General features: G+C 37.7%; 1 protein-coding gene across 1 annotated transcript in view; it reads right to left on the bottom strand.

The window, feature by feature from the left end:
- RAB38 (RAB38, member RAS oncogene family) overlaps nucleotides 1–20,648 on the bottom strand; it is a gene marked incomplete at both ends in the record, with an annotated part of 62,170 nt that overhangs the window by 35,171 nt on the left and 6,351 nt on the right. Inside the window, one exon of the mRNA XM_084255553.1 lies at nucleotides 3,991–4,271. Coding sequence (XP_084111679.1) covers nucleotides 3,991–4,271 — 281 coding nt within the window. The remainder of the gene's footprint in view (nucleotides 1–3,990; nucleotides 4,272–20,648) is intronic.

Here is a 20,648-nt window from a genome sequence, read left to right on the forward strand (position 1 = left end):
TTCCACCAAGTGTGACTATTGTGTGCATCAGAGCCCAGGCATACTGGGTGACATCCAGATCAGCAGACTGACCAGGGCCCAGTCAACCACTGGGATGGATCCAGAAAGCACAACTCCAACTTTGGGTTTGCATTAAAAATAAAAGATTATGACCCTGGTATAGCCAGAAAATGTTCCTGGGGTCAGGAACAGGGATGCAAATAACAGCAATTATTAGAGCTAAAGTATGATGTGGACTGTGAGATATTTTTGAACCCCTGATTTACAGGGTGACCATATAAATGTTAAATAACAACACAGGAATGAGGGTGTTAGTAATATTTTAGGTTAGGACAACAGACACAAATTAGAAATGTGCCAGGAAATTGAGATATATGATCACTCCAATTATGCATAATTTGTTCCTCAGTAAATCCACAGATGACTTCAAGTAAACATGACTAAGAATGGGAAGGAATGCATGGTTTGAAAAGCAAGGAAGACCCAACATAGACTTTTTCATTTGTTTGGTTTTAATACTCAAGAAGATGATGTGAAAAACCAGTGATGTTAGCAATTATTTATTCATTTATTTATTTATTTTCAGTTTGTGGTCAGTGGATATTATGACTTCCATCACAAGGTATGCAACCTGTCATAGGAGTTACTCCAGAAAATTGACCAAAAAGAGGGGACATACACTTAGTGTATGTTAGTAAGGTTAGTAAGGTAAGCAGCAAGAGGTTCCTGGGAGACTAATCTTAGTGACATCTTGCTAGTTTCATCCAGAGGTGGCCAAACTGTTGGTGATATCCACTGAATTTCTACAGGATGTGGCCATGGGAACAAAGATAGAGATAGTGACCTTTGGCTCATTAGAAATTTCAGAGATGTAAAAAAAAAAAAAAGAAATCAGATGTTTATCACCAGACTTATCATGATGTCACTCAAGAGGACTCTAATTTGTTAATAGATTTACTTTCTCGGAGAAACAACTCTTTGTAATATTGCCAACCCCAAATGCTATCAAAGAATGGATCAGTATCTGTCTCCAAATGCTGCCATCTTAGCTTCAAGCAGAGAGTTTGATCTAGGCCTCCATTTTGTTAATGTTGTAATAGCATCCTCAGAATTTAAGCAGAGCTTTATTGGAGATCTTAAAGAAGACTTTTGAATAGTCTGACATACCAGCTTATCAAAGCTGCAGTATTGTTCCTGGGCTTCTAAGTATCAACTTTGAATCCTGACCTGGCACTAAGAAGCCATTTTCATTAAGAGATTCTGAAGGTTGATTTCAATAGCAGCATGTTTGGAGAGAAGAGAGACATGTGAGGGTTCTAACTTCCACAATGCAGTTTTGTACCCGCTTGGTTCTATGACCAGTTCAGTGCACTTCAATCTTGTGAAATACCCTGCCCCTACCTTCTTTGTACAAAGATTTTCTTCAAAGTTTACACTTGCAGGAATTTGGAAGATTAAAAATCCAGTATCTAAGTACAGTAGGTTAGCCAAGCCTGATGTTAATGAACTCATATTTTTAAACAGAATTTGACTATTAATCAATAGATGAATAAAGAAGTCAGAAAAAATGAAAGAAAATAGCCAGACTTTAGTCCCAGAAGCAATATCAACCCTCCCACAAATTTTCAAGACTCTTATCTCTTTTCTTTTTTTTTTTCTTGATAGTACATTTTCACTCACCAACAACTTTTATATTTGACCCACATTTTTCTGTTAATTATTGTTAACCACAAAATCAAAATTTGATCTGTTTTGTAGAGTTCTGCATTCTCACAGCCTGGCTCCTAAAAGGTGTGGAATATTTGTTGAGTGAGTGAATGGATGATGGAAGACTCCCCTAGCCAGGTAAATATGAGTCAATCAATTTAGTTTGCCTTTCAAATGTAAATGATCCAATTGAGAAAATGTGTTCTAAAAATACCCACTCTGCCCTTGTGCCTAAAGGCTTCTAAGCTGGAGGGTGACTCCTTTGAGAGAAAGAAATTTGAAGGAATGAAAGAGCATGTTGAATTTCAGCATATTGAATTGAAATTGATTATGGAGTAAGGAATGTGGTGAACAAGTGGATTGATACATATCTTGGATTTTTTAAAAACCAGATTAATGTAAAAAAAGCAGACTATATAGTAAGTGTCATATTTTTTATATGTTGGTAACTTAGTCATACGTGTGAATTGTACTCGTCTCTCTTTACAACCACAAATTCTTCAAACAAACCAACCAAAAATTTCCAATGGCATCCAAGAAATAGAAAGTGATGGACAACTCATCCAGAATAAAGGGGAAAATCTTAAGAAAAAGAAGACATAAAGGATTTAAAAAATAAAAAAGGAATACTATTACCCTGGACTCCGAAGAAGGAAATAAGACAAGAACTGAGAAGTAGCAATCTCTGAACACAAGGCCAGCGTAGAGACAACACAGACAGAAGGCAGGCATCAGGACTCTTTGTGAAGTGGCTGAAATAACAGAAAATCCCAACTATGACAGAAAAAGTGGCACCTCCCAATCCAAGTCGATACTTCATCCTGCTGATTTTTACAAGTTAGTGATTTTCTTAAATCAATCTTGTCTTTCCAATCCCTGTGGTCATTATATTTGTTCAAGGCCCTTCCCCAAGAATACAATAACCACCATGTCATTCTGTGCCCAGGTTTACCTCCATTCAATCTTCCTTTGCCTAGTCCCCAGGCCAAATCTGACCATTTTATGCTCTAACATAAAATTGCCCAGAAGCTCCTCCCCAGTAATTGAATGATGTTTACTCTAACTACATTTTCAAACTACTCAACTATCCTCTAATGATGTGCTCAAATGTCCAAGTTCTGCCAAAATATGAATTCTGTAGGTACAGGGACAATGACTACCTTACTAATGGCTGAATTTCAAGTAACTAACACAGAGACTGTGCTCCATGAGTATTTTTTTTAATATTTGTGTTCCACAAATAAATAAAAGTGGAAGAGTCATAATATAAAACTACTCAGAATGCAAACCTAGTAATGTAAAACATATACACATATATGCACATAAAAATAGAACAAAAATGTGTTTTTATTTACCATGAAAGTGTTTTCTTCCCTCAGATATCAACATATAAAAATATAAACAAACAAAAATGAGTAGAGCAAAATCCTCTGCACCTGACGAATGAGAGAGTGGTATATTACAGGCCCTCCAATAATGCCATTCCTTTCAATGTCCTTTGGTTACAATGTTGATGAGAAAAAAAAAATTCAGACATCAAAATAAAACATTGCCAAGAATAGAAATTATTTCCTTATACTTTTTTTTTTCGCTTAAAGTATTAATTTTCAAGGAACTGTGTCTTTCATTTTGTCAAACTGCATTCCTCATCTTCCAGTCCTGACTCTCTCCCCACTTTCTACTCCTCCTCTGACATCTGGAAGAGTCAGCAATGGCAGTCACACCATGTTCTGCACATTTCTACATTCTGTCTACTCTCACCACACTGTTTCAATATTCCCAACGTGGTAGTTCTATGCTCTTGCAGTCTTTTCACCATGAAGGCAAAGCACAAATCCTGGCATATAGAAAATAATACTGATTAGTATATTAATAACACATGGATATGTAAGTTGCAATGAATATGAAGCCCATTTCTTTCATTAAATTCAAAACCTTACTTATCTAAAGGAGTTGCTGCAAGGGTAAAATAAGGAAATGTAAAAAAAAAATGACTGACACACAATAATAAACTCTCAATAAATGAACAGTTATTAACTATTATAAACATGATCAAGTACAAGTTCCTTTGCTCCCTTGGCCAAAATCACTTCGAGTTGTGGATAATAATGCTGCCTGCCCACTCATCACCCTGACATGAGAGTAATTTGGGAATTATCAGACAGACACATTATTACAAATACAAAGAAGAAGAAGATGATGGTGGTGGTGATGATGATGATGATATGCCATTTGTTTTGAGTTTATTGCCTACAATAAGGTTATCACTTAAAGTCTCATTACCTTTGCAGATGTTTCAAACCATCCTACGAAACCATGCTCCCTGCAGAACTGGTCCATCTTCAGGCCATTGTTCATGAGCACATCCTTCCCCTGGTCACATTTGTTGGCCAACAATACCACTGAAACTGGTTTGCCATTAGGGAGACTTAATTTTGAGTCCAAATCATTTTTCCATTTTGTAACTGCTTCAAATGTAGCTGGCCTGGTGACATCGAAGACAATAAATGCACCCATAGCTTCTCGATAATAGACCCTAGTCATGTTTCCAAATCTTTCTTGACCTGTCACCAAAAAGAAATAGAAATAAAAAAAAACATATTACAATTGTAAACTTAATCACTAGTAGAGCCTCATGTAGCTTCCAGTACGAGCAAATCACTCAGTAAAGTATTTTGTTGTCAATCTTTAAAAAGTGAGTTAAATACACAATTATGTAGCATTGTTCTTGATCTCTGAATACAGAGGGAATTCATTCATTTTGTAACTATTTATTGAAGCTTCTCCTTACCAAATAACATCCCAGAACTACGTTAATACATTATCCCACTAGCTGCCTATGGCTACTTAAGTTTAAAATAACTAAAACTACATAAAATTTACATTAACCTAACTGTATTACAACTGTTCAATATATGGTTAGTAGGCACCATATTTGACAACTCCAATATAGAACATGTCTATTGTTCTAAACACTTGGGACACAATGACTGAAAAGTGAAGATCCCCACTGTCATAAAACTCACACTTTAGCGGAAAAATAGGTTATAAATAATAAATAATAAATATAATAAATAACTTAATGGTGTACTAATGTTAAAAGGCATCCACAGTGAAATTTAATTAATTGTAATAATAATAACTACTAGCTTTATTGTATGTCCCATCTCACCTGCAAAATGTCAGTAAGTAATATGTACCTCACAGGGAGTTCATGTGAATAAATGAATTAATATATGTAAAATGCCCAGCAAAGTATCCACTAGTTGGCACTTGAATTGTCCCTCCTTTTCTCCAGCATGTTAAAAATTATAAATGACAATATGATGTAGGCTGTGAAATCATAGTTCCAGATTGAGGTTTATGACAAAAAGTATAAGTATTTATCCAATTAACAAAAATGAACAAAATCAAAATTTTTTAAAGATTTATTTATTTATTTATCATACAAGATCTGGGGTACAGGCCAGACATGGGAGGGTGAGAGAATTCACCAGAGACAGAGTGGGGAGCAGAACAGGCAAAGTGACTGAAGTACACTGCAGAGGGGCATAGCGGGCGAGTCAGGAAAGGTCTGCTGTGCCATGTGGGTAGCTCCCTGGCTGGCTGGGGGATTGAACTTGTGCTGCAGAGGCTGTGGACAGCTTCATAGTTTGTGTCTTCACCCCTTGCGCCCCAGGAAGGCCCCAAATCAAGTTGTTTTTAATCTGTCCACAAGTAGTTGCTGAAGTTGCTTTTACTGAACAAAACCCCCATATATATGATAAGATAAAGGCATTGTATTCTTATATGGAAACATTTATGTGAAGAGTCATATTATTAATTAAGGTATATTAATTGAAATAAAGTTAAGTGTATATTTAATAAACCAACTTATCTTAAAAAGAACAAAATGCTAAAACTGGAATATACATAAGAACATACAGACAAATATACCTCAAAGAACACCTTACACTTAACTTGACACTCAAGATTTTGTGATGGTGAATCTTAATTCTAGTTGATAAAGTACTTGCAGGGTGTCATATTCACATTGGCATTTGAATTACAAATTGTAAAAGAAAATGATCCATGAGCACTTACAAAAAATGAATTCAGGTCAAGGTTCCCATAGGGTATGTAAGTCTGTGTGTTCAAGAAGGCAACACTGGAAAGAACCAGTCTTAAATGGTTTACACCACAAAGTGATTTTTAAATTTCCCATTGTCATCCAGTAAATGAAAGAAAGCATAATACTCTTTATATGACAAACAACCTACAGATGAACTTTCATTTTTCCCAAATGTGCCTTGTCCTTTTGATTTTTAAGTTACTGATGCAAGTAGTGACCTCCTTTGATATTGCTCAGAGCGGGCATGACATTTCAGGAAGTTAAGGGAAAAAAGCCCTCTGTGATTATTCTGGATCAGAAGGCCTGCAGACTTTTTACGGATATCTTATGATTCCTTTCAGGGAACTAATCAGATGAAAGGCAAAGTCATGAGTTACTCAATAATCTGTTTGTGTAGGTTTTTGTAATAGCATAAGGCAATCTTAACAAAAGATCATTTTACATTTCAAATAGATGACAATGGGTCATTTTTAAGACTGCTTACACCTGCAAATTGATTCAGAAAGGGAGCATGAAGTGTGAGTGTGTGTGTGTGTGTGTGTGTGCGCGCGCGCATCTATGTGTGTGTCCACACACATGTGAAATCAGAAACAAGGAGAAAATTATGAAAAACAGTATGGAGGTTTCTCAAAACACTAAATTTAGCCCCAGAAATCCCTCACTTAGATATTTACCCAAAGAACACAAAACACTAATCCTAAGGAATATATGCAGTCCTATGTTCACTACAGCACTGTTTACATTAACCAAGTTATGGAAATAATCAAAATGCCTAAGGACATATGATTGAATAAAGAATATTAGTTATATATACACAATGTAATATCACTCAGCTATTTAAAAAAGATGAAATCTTGCCAATTTGCAACAACATGGATGGAAATGGAGAGAATTATGCAAAACAAAATAAGTCAGGAGAAAGATAAATATCAGGTGATTTCTTTCAGATTGGAATTTAAAAACCAAAGCAAAAAAACAAACAAAAACAAACCCTTGAAATCTGACTACAGAACTGAGGCTACCTAACGGGAAGAATTGGGGGCTGAGGCAAAGGGGGAAGAGAGGGCCCTATGCTGTTGACTGCGGTGGATTATTGGTGCTTGGCGGGGGGTGCCTTGTGGTTACATTAGAAGAAATGTTGCCCAAATTGTCAAACAAAATTATCTCATAAACATAATTTTGAGAAAGGAAACAAGAAGAAATGTGTCTCTTTCTAGAAAAAAAAAAAGCTATGTATGAGATTAATGAGCCAATAGACTTGAAGTTTGTATTTTTAGTGTTCTACTATGAGGTCACATTCCCACCAGGGTATTGCTAGCATGCACATTTCTCCTTCGTTTGTCAGCTTACAGTCCTCTCCACAGATTTTTATTAAAATAATGAGAACCATGTGACTCTTAGTGCTTATATGTGGACAAAGTGGAGATCTAGTACATTTATCACACTTTTCTTTTTACTTTATTTCTTTTTAAAAATGCAGTTCAGAAATCACTGTTAGGTGGGCTGTCTCATTCAATATATGTTTACTGAATAACTATTATGGCCCAGGTTCCTTTTCTCAAGTTCATAATTTTATCGTTGAGCAACTTTTTAACTAAGTGGATGAGGACACTGAAAAAAACCTGATTCACCATTTCCACTTCTCTTAGTTCTCAAACACACACTGAATAGCCTTATAGAGGTGGCTTGTGACTCAACTTCCTGCTTGAGGGCTATTAAATGACAAAGCGATCAACTGAATTACAACAGTTAATACAGTTTTTTTTTTTTTAAAGATTTATCTTATTTATTTATGCATACAAGAACTGGGATGTAGGCCAGAGGTATGGGGTGGGGGGGCGGGGGGTGAGAGGATTCACCAGAGACAGAATGGGGAGTAAAACGGGAGAATTGACTGAAATAAACTGCTGAGGGGAGCAGCGGGCAAGACAAGAGAGGTCATGTGGTCCAGCTCCCTGGCTGGGGATCGGAATTAATGCCTCAGTGACTGGCATTAGCTTGACAGCGCTGAGACTTTAAGCCCTGTCCCACCAGGGAGACCTAAGTACAATAAAAATTTGGATAATCTCCCTGTAGAAGGGTCAGAATATATGAATTAATTTTAATTCCTGGCTTGACCAGTGCAGCCCTAGATAACGTTACTTCTCCTTTGGGATTTGGGAAGTCCTTAAAATGCAGTTCTCTCAATTGTGAGATGAAGTTTTTCTGGCTGATCTCCAAGGTCCCTTTCTGCTCCCAGCTTTCTAACTCTATGCTATCACCTTTCAATCAACTCTTGGCTTCTGTCCCATCTACCAGGAATGGTCTACGGATGTCTTGGACTCAGCTAAAAATGAACACAAACAACACAGCCATAATCTGTATTTAATGATACTCTCACTTGGTGCTTAGCCCTCAGTAGATGCTCTCTGTGGACATTTCCAATCAGTGAATCTTGGAGACAAGTGTGAAAACAACAAAAGGAAGTATGTCATGTTGTTACGGACCAGTAATGGAAAACTGTCATACTGGACATTCATGGACAATGCTGCTTACTAATTGTTGCTTCTCTTACACACATTGTAACCCTGTAGAAAGACTGTCTCCTAAGACTACACCCTGAGATCTGTGCCACCATAGATATGGTGGAATAAAAATTAAAAGGGGGGATTGTAACAGGGTGGTCCCCAGGAAATGGGGAGGTTCCAGGTTCCCTGTCCCACCCAAATGGGGGGTGGAGCTGAGCAGGGAGAGAAGAAACTGCAGAGGAGACTGAGAAGGAGGAAGCAGGATGGAACCAGAAGGAGACCTAGAGGAGGCGCATGGAGCCTAGAGACACGTGAAGAAACTGCGCTTGTCTTTTGGTAGCTGATGGGGTGACGCAGATGTGGGTGAGACTAGTGGGGAGGTGACAATTGCAGCTTTTATCTTGATTTTGATTTTGGTCTTTTCCTTCCAGACTTGTCTGGTTGTTTCTGACCCTTTTCTGTGGGTCCCCACTGGAAGGTGCTTTAGACTGGTGGCGGGCTTTGGGGCCTTGCTCTGGGCCAATCCCATTTGGATGGAGTTTTACCCACGAGGGGGCTGGTAACTGTGGGTGTTTGATTTAAAAACTAGATTCTTTGCCTTTCCTGTATTGTTTCCTAATTGTATTAAAGTTCCTTCCCATTAAAGTCTCATATGTTTTGTGTTGATGCGGTGGATGGCAGAACCCATTTAGAATAGGCAGTTTTGCAGGGTTTGGGCTGCCCTGTAACAATGTCTTCTATTAAGCAACTGTGTTCTGAGACCTCAGAATAGTCACTTTATTATTCTGATCCTCAGTTCCCTCATTAGTAAAATAAGGAAACTTGATTAGACACCCTAAATTCACTATTGTATCTAATGATTCTCTCCAGTCAACCTCCTAATAGTCAGGAATCCAATTCTCCACCTCCTTCTCCTTGTGTTGCCCACTCCAATTCACAACATCTCCATCAACACGGCTACCCAGAGAGGACCTTCAAGTCATCTCCAGCTCTTCCTTTATCCCCATATCCAAAGAGTCTCCAACATCCTACCAATGCTACTATTTCAGGAGCATATTCTGCCTCAGTGCTGTCTTCTAAACTCATTGGCACAGCTCTAATTCAGACCCGAACTGCTCCTCACCAGCATCCTCAGGGGTTCCCTATCTGGGACAATCAGCACGTCAGTTCTTATAACCATCACTCTCCCTTAAAGTAAATGTGAATATGAACACAGGCCTTAAGACAGATGCCGTTCTGGAAGCATAAGATATGGCTTTATGAGTTTATGTCCTAAACAACTAAAATTATCTTCGATCCCCTCAAAGATTTATACACCCTCCCATGTTCATTACAGCATAATGCACAGACACAGAAACAATCTCATTGTCTATAAATAGATGAATTACTAAATATAGACAGATAGATTGATAGACACCACACATACAGAGAAATATTATTCAGTCATAAAAAGGAAATCACACCTTTTTGTGACATTTGAAAATGTAATGAGACTATCGTGACATGTGAAATAAGTCAGATAAAAAAAATATGGTATATTCCTGCTAATATGTGTAATCTATAAAAGCTGAATTGAAAGAAACAGAGTAGAATAGTAGTTTCCAGGGCTTCAGAGTGAGGGAAATGGAAGGTATTAGTCAAAGAATACAGATTTCTCCTTATAAAATGAAAATGTTCTGGGGCTCTAACATATAGCATAGATTATAGCTAATAATGCTGGGGAGTTAACAATGTTGATACTTAGAAGTTGCTTAGAAAGTAGAGCTTAAATGCCCTAACCACAAACAAAAGTGATAACGATGTGATGTGACAGAGGTGTTAACTCTGATGTAGTAATCATTTTGTAAGATACATGCGTGTGTTTGTGTATGTGTGATAGAGAGACAGAAACCATCACACTGTATACCTTACACTTAACTAACAAAGCTGGGACAAAAAAAGAAATAACCTAAAAGATATAGAAAATACCCATTCCTGGGCCAAATTCTTGGCAATTCTTATGGTACTGATATTCTATGGGACCCAGGAGTCTTTTATTTAAAAAAATAAATAAATAAATAAAACTAAAGACAACTCCCTAGGCGACTTTCATTATATATATATATATATATATAGTGTGTGTGTATCTATCTATCTATCTATCTATCTATCTATCTATCTATCTATCTATCTATATATATCTATATACCTATCAATCTGCTCTACTCTTTGAATACTTCAAAGACTTCTACGTGCTTAAAAACAAACAAACAAAAAAAAAAACAGCTTGTAGTGGTGGGAAGGGACAGAACAGCTTCTCTCTGATCCAAGCAGACAGTGAAGGAGGGCAGTGAGGTGTGGTGTATGGAGGAGCACGTTGGAGTGTGGCACAGTGCACAGGCATAAGGCGGAGAACATGAGAACGGCTAGAACACCAACACGGCTGCTTGAACCAGTGATGAACCTGCCGGGTTTGGGATGGTTGCATTACACAGCTTTATTAATATCTTTAGCTACAACCACCTTTCCAAGCACTTATGTCAGTCCCGTCAGTGTCCCAACGACCAGGTTACACTGCATGATTTGTTATTCCTGAAACATCCTGCATCACTCCCTGGATTTGTTTTTGTTTTTTGTTTTTTGTTTTTTACCATTTTAAATCTCTGTTCCCTGAATCTGAATTCCCTCCCATCTCTCCTCAATCTGCTCAATGAAACTGAGTAGGTTCTATAATTGTGCTGTGAGGCTTCACATTTGTACAACCTTATCCAGTCAGCTAGAGGTCACGACCCACAGCCTTCCTTTACCCTACAGCTTTCTCTCCTACCACACTACGTATTTACTCTTTCATCTCCACTAGGCACTGTTGAAACCTGGGCAGCAGGCTGATTTTGTTTCAGTGTTGTAAATTCAAGGCTTATTTCTCCATGTTTTGGATAATAATAAGAATTCAAGATATCATTGCAGAAATAAACTGAAATTAAGGTTCTTCTTCCTTTAAAATACAGCACCATCATTTATCCATGAATGAGTGCTGATACTAATGCTCTTCCTCTATCTTCTACCTTAGTTCCAGTAAATAATCAATATATGTTCACTGATGGAGAAAGTTCACATTATTTTAACAGGTTTTGTATATATCTTTTGTAATATTTTTCAAATGAAAATATTATATTTTATGTTCATTTTATTTACAAATGATCTTTTGGGATCATTTTCTAAATAACATATATTTGGATCATGGAGCAATCAGTGGACCTAACAGTAGCATCAATGTATGTTCTTTATTTCTAGGAAGTAATAACATGACAGGAAAAAAAAAATACATAGAACTTACACCATTGTCTGGAGAAAAAAATATATTCAAATCTGTTGTGGTCAAATGGACATTGAACTTATAATGGTTCAAGCTGGTTTTAAAGGCTCAAGAAAAGTCACAGATTTGGACCAAAGTCAGGCAGACATCCAGATACATAAGCTTTTCTCCATTTCTTAAGAACTCATCTGAGCTAATAATTCTGATACCCTTGCTTCTTCTCTTCACCTCTTTGTCTCATGAGCCAGTGACAAAAACATACTAATCACCTTTTTCCAAATCATATAGATGTATATCTTATAAATAACCTTGTGCAAACCCTTACAAAATTATAAGCTCCTTCTTAGTAGAATCATGTTTCTACATCCCCAGGATAAGCAGTAGCCTCTGAACAGAGTGAGAGCTCAGTGCGGTCTCCTGGCTGAGTGAAGGACTCGCTCCTAATTCCTTATTCCTTCCCAGTGTATACTGCAGCAGGCTTAGCAGGGCTGTAGGTGATGCCCTCTGTCATATCTCTTGCATTCACACCTTTATGTCCACTCCTGCTAAAATCACTTTCATTAGGACTGTCTCATCTCATCTCATCCATTCATTTTATGAAAAGTTGAAATGTCTATTATTTTCCTGGCACTGTTTTAGCAACTAGGGGGTGGAAATTAAAAGTCTTTTCCTTCATGAATCTCACAATCCAGGGAAAAGATAAAAAAACAAGTAAGATACACATAATATAATGTTAAGTGGAAAATAGTGAAGAGGGAACTAGGTTAAAAAAAAAAACAACAACAACAAGAAACAGGTATGCTGAGGGTGATGGCAAATTTTATCAGCATGAAGAGTGAAAACTCACTGAGAAAATATATTTGAGTAAAGATCAAAAAGCAGTAAAGGCGAGTCATGTGGCTATTTTGGAAGAGAGGATTTAGACAGAGGGGACTGTAAGCATGTCTGGCTAGTGCTTAGTGAACAGCAGGAAGACCTGGTTGGCTGGAGAGGATGGAGTAGGCCTGGGAACGGGTGTGAGGTGAAGCAGGCAGCTTGGAGTGTCTAGACTGTAGTCAGTTTTAGGCCATTGTCCGGGTGCAGGCGGTGCCTTTTATTCTGGACAGAAGAAGAACTGAAGGATTCTGAGCAGATGGGAAACAACCTGGCAGGAGCAAATATGTAGCTATGACTGCTACCCTGAGGAATGGCTTACTGGTGTCAAGGTCAGAAGAGGGGAGACAATAACCTGGGGTGCCCACAAACCTTCCTTTCTTGGAGCCATTTCTGACTACATGGCTCCACACTCAACTCTTTCCTCTTCTGTTTTCACACAGCACTGACTGATATTTTCCCTTGTTTGGCCACTGAGTCGGACCCTGTCTTAACACTGCTTTGTAGGTACTAAAACCTTGCAACCCATGCCCCAAATATAAGCTTTGGCGCCTCAAGACCCCTGTTGAATTATTCAATTATTGCTCCTTTTTCTCCATGGCACAAGCACTTTGAGAGGCTCCTAGTCTATGCCCACAGTGGACTTGCAGAACAGAATGAAAGTGGTAATACAAGTGTTTTTAATAGAATGGAGTAATAACAATAATTTCTTATTTATGAGAGGAATGGAACTGAATGAAGCAAAATCTCTGACCCAACTCATTAACTTCCAATACCTACTAAACTCCTACTTATTCTTTTTTTTTTTTTTAAGATTTATGTATTTATTTATACAAGCACTGGGTACAGTCAGAAGCGCAGGAGGGTGAGAGAATTCACCAGAACCAGAGCTGGGAACAGAACAGGCAGACTGGTGAAATACACTGCTGAGGGGAGCAGCGGGAGAGGCAGGAGGGGTCTGTCGAGCCATGTGGGACCCTCCCGGGCAGCCGGGGATCGAACCGGAACTGTGGAGGCTGTGGGCAGCTTCACAGCCCAGTGCTCAACCGCTGCACCACCAGGGGAGGCCCTCCTACTTATTCTTAAGATTCATTCTGGAAAATCTCTGCCACCATTTTACAACCACCAAATTTCTTAGTTCACCTTAAACAATTGGCTCTTGTTTCATCTTATTCTTCGTTGTCATTTCTTTTTTAATTTTTTTTCACAAAAGAACTGGGATACAGGCCAGGGGTACAGAGGGTTATGGGATTCACCAGAGACAGAGTGGGGAGCAGAAGAGTCAGATTTTATTTTTTTTAAGATTTATTTATTTATACAAGAACCTGGGTACAGACCAGATGTATGGGAGGGTGAGAGGATTCACCAGAAACTGAGTGGGGAACAGAACAGGCAGACTGACTGAAATACACTGCTGAGGGGAACAGAGGGCTAGACAGGAGAGGTCTGCTGCACCATGTGGGTATCAAACCCATGATGCAGAGGCTGGGGACAGCTTCACAGTGCTGTGCTCAACCCACTGCACCATCAGGGGAGTCCCGGTTATCATTTCTTTTAGGCAAATCTCACCTCAATACAATAAGAATGTAAATCTAGCTAGAATGTATTGAAATAAGTTAAAGAGAATATGATGAAATACAAATGATTGGTTTGATGAGTGTCTATAAATATCGGCATTATAGTAAGGAAGTGTGGGTCGATTATAGTGGTCTAGTCTTAGACTAAATTTAAAAAATATTCTCATTCTGACTCTAAATTTAAATTTAAGGCAATGTGTGTGTGTTTGTGTGTGTGTGTGTGTGAGAGAGAGAGAGAGAGAGAGAGAGAGAGAGAGAGAATGAGGGAGGGGGAAATGAATGGAGTATATCTCTAGATTTTTTTAAGATTTATTTTTATGTATTTGTGCTTAGAAGATCTGGGGTACAGTCCAGATGCGTGGAAGGGTGAGAGTATTCACCAGAGACAGAGCAGGAAACAGAACAGGCAGACTGACTGAAATACACTGCTGAGGGGAGCAGTGGGCGAGACAGGAGAGGTCTGCTGCGCCATGTGGGATCCTCACTGGCCAGCCAGCATCGAACCAGCACTGAAGAGGCTGCGGACAGCCTCACGGCGCAGCACTCAACTGCCTGTGCCACCAGGGGAGGCCCTCCTCTGGATATTTTTTATAAGAAGCAATGTCCAATATTGTCTGGATGGAGCAAATGAAAGTTAAGATGAAGTGTTGGCGTGAATCATGATAAAATTATCAATGCTTCAAGTTTATAATTAAATAGAAAATCTAAAAAAAAATCTCTACTCCACTGAATTGAAAGCTTAACTTTATTAGGTAAAAAACTATCTTTAAATTACTTAACATTTGAGATATCACTTCTAAGTAACTTTTAAATATACTTTCATAGATAATCACAAGAAACCCTGGACTCTAAGGGTTTCCACTCTTTAAGAAATTCCAGATTGATCTAGAAATAAAATTCCAAGATGTGTACCAACATGCTCTGAGGGTATCTCAGTGAACTCTCGAGGCATTTTAAATTTTCAAGGCATGTGCAGTGGTACTCAAGATCAATCAGACACCTCAGAAACTATTAGCTTGATATAGTGTGATTTTAACAAGGGATCATTTTGCATTCCTTTTGATATCATATCTTTTTGAAATAGATTTGAAAATTTTATATGATGAAAAGCAAAAGCCGTGTGTGAAAATCAGTGTGAAATAGGAAATAAATGTGGTACTATCTACTCTGAATCAAAGTTTTCAGATGTTGCCCCATGGTGCAAGGTTATGCATATATCAATAGTAAATAATTGTGATTAATAACAATGAAATAAAATATCTTTTTTTAATTCATGTTTTCTACTCTTTAAATGACTAGTAAGTTATCAGGGCATAACTTTTATTGCTTGATGCTAACTACTTAACTAAGAGAACTTTTATTTGTGCTAGTGTCCTAAATGCACTGTGAAAAAATTACTTTGACACTAAGAGCATGGTCAAATGAGAACATTTGAGAACCTCTACTGTAGTCACTAGAGTGTAGTTTACAGTATCGTTTTCTTTAAATTTAAAACATGCACACACAAACACACACAATACCACAAATAAGACTTAGCTTTTACTTCCATTCTGTCAAGCATCACAGATATTCTTAACTCCAATTTTCCAACAAGAGACTGTGCCCCTCAGGCACTGCTAAAAGTAATATAAGAAGATGGTTGTTACTAAACCAAACCAACCTCATGACCTCAGCAATAAAATATGTAAAGAATTCAGCTTATTCAGTTATTAGTTCTATCCCAAAGTGCAAAGGTTCAGAAAACACATAAACTAGTTCTTTAAAATAAGTATTTTATAAATGCTACTTTATCTGTGGCATATGAAAACCAGTGCATTATCACATTCCATTTTAAGAAACAGAATGGAGTGGTCAGAAAACAGGAGTTGTCATTAGACACATCTCACTTCAAATCCCAGCACCATTCCTTACTATCTGTGTGTCTTTTGAAAGGTTTTTAAGTATTTGTTCATTTAGTTATTTGTTCTAGCCTGTTTAAGCATATTCTCTCATCTCTATAAATCAGTGCCCCCAGATAAGCTCATTGTGAGCAGTGAATGAAGTGATACACACAAAAGCCTAGCCCACATGCCACTCAATACGGTGGCTAGTAATAATATATTATGAATAGAAAAGTCCTTCCAACAAATAATTTACACTAATTTAAACTTCACCTTATAAATAAGAGAAATTTGTTTGAAACACACTAAAGTTAAGGTTTTTTGGTTCTTCTTAAAAGAACAGTTTTATGCAAAGACAATAAGAAAGAAAAGTTAAATAATGTATCAGGATGGCAGAGTGATAAAAAGTAGAGGCTCGGAGCAAAAAGCAATTCTTGTGATTTCTATGAGACATTTGACACTATGAACTATCACCTTCGTAAATTTTCTTCTTTTTACTTTCAAAATTCTGCCTTGCTTTGTTCTCCTACATAATACCTTCTCTTTCTCTCCTCCTTTGCTTACTCCACAGTTCATTCCATTAAATTATGTAAAAAATGTGTAGAAAGATCTGTGAGAAATTGGGAAGGGTATCTGGAGAGCTACAAAATAACTTGAATACTAAAGGGGATGCCATAAGGTGGTAAAGGAAAAGTTGCATGGGATTCAAGGGAGAGAATTAAGGACGACTTTACCGATGAGTTGGCTTTGCAGATGGGTCTTGCTCAGAGATTGTCTGGTTACGTGCAAGTAAACTAGCAAGGAGAGCAGAAGCCACAGGAGAAAGAAACAAGGGTCTGAATAAGGAATAACAAGGCATCAAATAGTGAAATTGAACCCCTTATCATGAAGGTTAGGGAGAAATTACTGGGAAAACCGGACTGCAGCTCTCCCAATATCATGCTTCCATGTTCCCTTCTGCAGTGCATGAACTCCCGAAGGGCTGGGTGCCCAGTGTATGTAATTGCTGTTATGCTTAAGACAGCACAAGAACATTTGCTGTTAAAAAAATTAAGCTTTGAATTGTTCATATCTAACTCATAATTAACAAATCAGAGAAACCTGTATTCTTGCTCAGTTCTGCCACTACCCGGCTTGATGGTTCTGAGAATCAAATGACACATCCCTTCTAAAGTACAGCTTCCACATTTGTAAAATGAAGGATTTGGTCTGATGAGCCCTCAAGGTTTGAACCTTCAGAATATTACATTTGAAGAAGTTTTATTGCTTCATCTAATATATCTAAAAATCATAAGAAAATATCATTTTGTTATCTCTTAGCTAAGATCCAAAGTAATGATATTTCACTCCAAATTATGGAAACTTTGTTAAATGAAAAAGCACAGAGTTTAAGAATCAACATTAAGGGCAGTCTCTAGTTCATAGAGTGAAAAAAATAAGAGAATGCCAACTTAAAAAGAGTGATTACCATGTTTATTGATCTAAAATGTAGGTATTTTTATCTGTTAATATTTTAAAAATGTTACTCTTTTAATCATGAATAGACTTGAGTTAGTAAACTCATTTGTTTCTTTATTGAAGGCATTTTTAGATCAATGATACATCCTAGAATTAAAGCAATGATAAAATAGCCAACTGGAAATGTTTTTCTTGAACAAATATTCATTGAGCACCTACTAAATATTATGTATTTTTCCAGAATCTAGGATCACTCTTGTACATAAGCAATACTCCAGTCATATTCTGCTCCTTCCTTTTTGTTGATGCACCCACTTCAATGAAGGAGTTTAAAGATTCCAAGGATATTTCAGTTTCCTTTGCATCTAGAAGTGGTTGGTGGGATCCAGCAATAGCTAGTGTTACGAGGGGGAAGCCTTTTGCAGAGTTTATAAGAAATATTTTCTGCTTTGGTAGGAAAAAAGATGTTGGAAGAAAATGCCCGCTGATCCCCACTTATTTTAATTGTTGCCACATGGATATTTTTATGCTGCTGGAGTGTCTTTCTTGATGCAGCAAAAAGAACTGCAGAGAAGATGGTATGATTGAACTGTTGATTACACCAATAAGGATTTCTGGCATCTAGATTTCTTATTAGATGAGATAATAGACCTCTATATAAAATTATTTTTAAATCAGTTATTCTGCGGTTTTAAAACCAAAAGGAACATGCCTTATACAAAATTCTTCTTTCCAAGATTGATTATAGAGGGAAATTATATTACAATGTAGCAGTAGAGGATTTCTAAATAGGGTAAGCTTGGGATAGTTTAGGTGCAGAAAAACTGTCTCCCTCAGTCATATGGACTTATTAGATGCTTCCTGAAGGAGGGAAATTATCTAAGCAAAGAAGAGGAAAGTGTATTCAGCTAGAGGCAATCGTGTGATTCACAACATGGAGTGAAAAGTAGGTGAGTTGAAGTCACTGCAATTCATTTAAAATAGTCAAGAATCACAAACAAGAGAGATGACAGAGGATGACAGAGGACTGATAGTGAAAAGTCTTTAAATTCATACTTAAAATGTTAACCTTTATTTGTAAAAGTGATGGAGGATCCACTAACAGATGTTAAACTACAGAATATCTAGCTGGAGAATGACACAATGCTATGATAGGTCAAAACGATGGGCAAGAAGTTCACGGAGGGACTTGACATCAGGAATAGTTCATGTGAGTTTGAAGAAGACATGGCTACTCAAAGGAGAATAAGAGAGAGTTGTTATCTAAGGTGGAAAAGAAGGATCTGTTTAATATTTAAGAATGGGAAACTAAAGGGAACAGGAAATGGTGGACACTAAACCTTGAATTACTTTCAAAGCATAATTTAAGATGATATAAAGCTATAGCCACATTCTCAAATAACTGAAAACAATTAGTTGAACTCAATAATTTGGAACTTCAGGCTTGACCTTGCGAATGGAAGGAGACTAGTATTCTAGTAACATAGAAGATAAGGTTCTTGAAGAAAAACAGTTGATTTACATTCTAGATGTACACCCTATACCATATCCCTCTAGGGATGACTGTTTTAGAATCATAAAGTCTGAAAAAAAGAGGGGGGTTCTGGAGAGTTTGAATTGTTTGCAAGATCACACAAAGAAATATGAGAGTACAGAGAGAAAGAGTCCTTCTATTATAAGACAATTATTCTCAAGTAACACCTCCAGTATAAACTCTCTGACTCCTCAACCCCAAAACACTTTTACTGAACAACCTCTACCTATTAGGCAACATGTTATAATTATTTTAGCCCAGTTTTCTCACCTACAAAACTGGGAATAACATGATTTGCTTGCCAGAATTATTGTTGTGTTTAAACTGCAAAGATTGTTTTGACAAATTGACAAAAATATAGAGTTACCGGGATCAACCTTTAGTTTAGCATATATGTCCTTTCCCCACATGTGTATTGCTTCCCCATCCCTACCTGCTCATTCAAATATTGCATTTTTCAGCTATCCATATGGCCCACAGAACTCCCTGAGTCTCTTCACCCCACCCTGGCTAGGGCAGGTGCCCTGCTTTGGCTTTACGTTATGTATTTTTCTTCTCTGAGAACTTGCCAAAACAGTTATTAAATTATGTTCTTTATGGTTATTTCTAAATAATTTATTTCCTACCAGACTATCAGATTCCATAAGAGCAAATATCGATCCATTTTGTTCACCCCAAATCTCTCTGCTTATCAAGTGATTGAAAATGTAAGAAAGATCTTACACTTCTCAAATCCTCAAGTTTTAAAACTACTTTAAAAAATAACAGTAAACTAAAAGAAAAATAATAATAATTTAACCACTGGGCCTCCCTGGTGGCTCAGCGGGTTGAGCGCCTAGCTGTGAAGCTGTCTGCAGCCTCTGTAGCGCAGATTCGATTCCCGGCCAGCCGGGGTGAAGCCCACATGGTGCAGCCCACACAGTGCGGCAGACCTCTCCTGTCTCGCCCGCTGCTCCCCTCAGCAGTGTACTTCAGTCCCTCTGCCTGTTCTGCTCCCCGCTCTGTCTCTGGTGAATCCTCTCACCCTCCCACACCTCTGACTGTACCCCAGTTCTTGTATAAATAAATCTTAATAATAATAATTTAACCACTACTTTAGCCCTATTAGGAGTTCCTGTATCCTTAGCAATAATTGCACAATGAGGTGGACCTTGGATTTCCTTTTGACCTGACCAGACCTCCTGGACGTCAGTCTCTCCTTACTTTCTAAGACACCACAAACTCCTCCCTCTATAGATCTACAACATAGAATATGCCCTCCTTTCATTGCATCCCCACTTTAATTCCTGTCAAAAGCATACATGTATTTTATAGGCAACCGTGAGCCACCAAAGTGAAGTTCTGGGAAGATAAACTTGGCACACATAAGAATTGGAGGAGGAAGGGACTAGAACCTGACAGGTAGCTATGATAGCAGGACAGGTAAGTAATATAGGGCTATACCTGGTATAACACATTCATAGGAGACATAGCATCACTACCTCACTTGGAGATTAAGTGCAGCATATGATGCTCAAAGAAAAAGGAAAAAAAAAATGATGGCAGAGATTTCAAGAAAAGTAATTAGGGGAAAGGGTAGATAGATCATATAAACTAGGGACTGTGTGGGGAAAGGTGTCGAGTTTAAACTTACAAGTAGCATCACTTACTACTTATTATAAGATGAGTGATTGTGGACGGTCTCTGTATTCTTTAGTCGTTGTTAT

This window comes from Talpa europaea (assembly GCF_964194135.1).
Source record: "Talpa europaea genome assembly, chromosome: 1".
NCBI classification, from domain to species: Eukaryota; Metazoa; Chordata; class Mammalia; order Eulipotyphla; family Talpidae; genus Talpa; species Talpa europaea.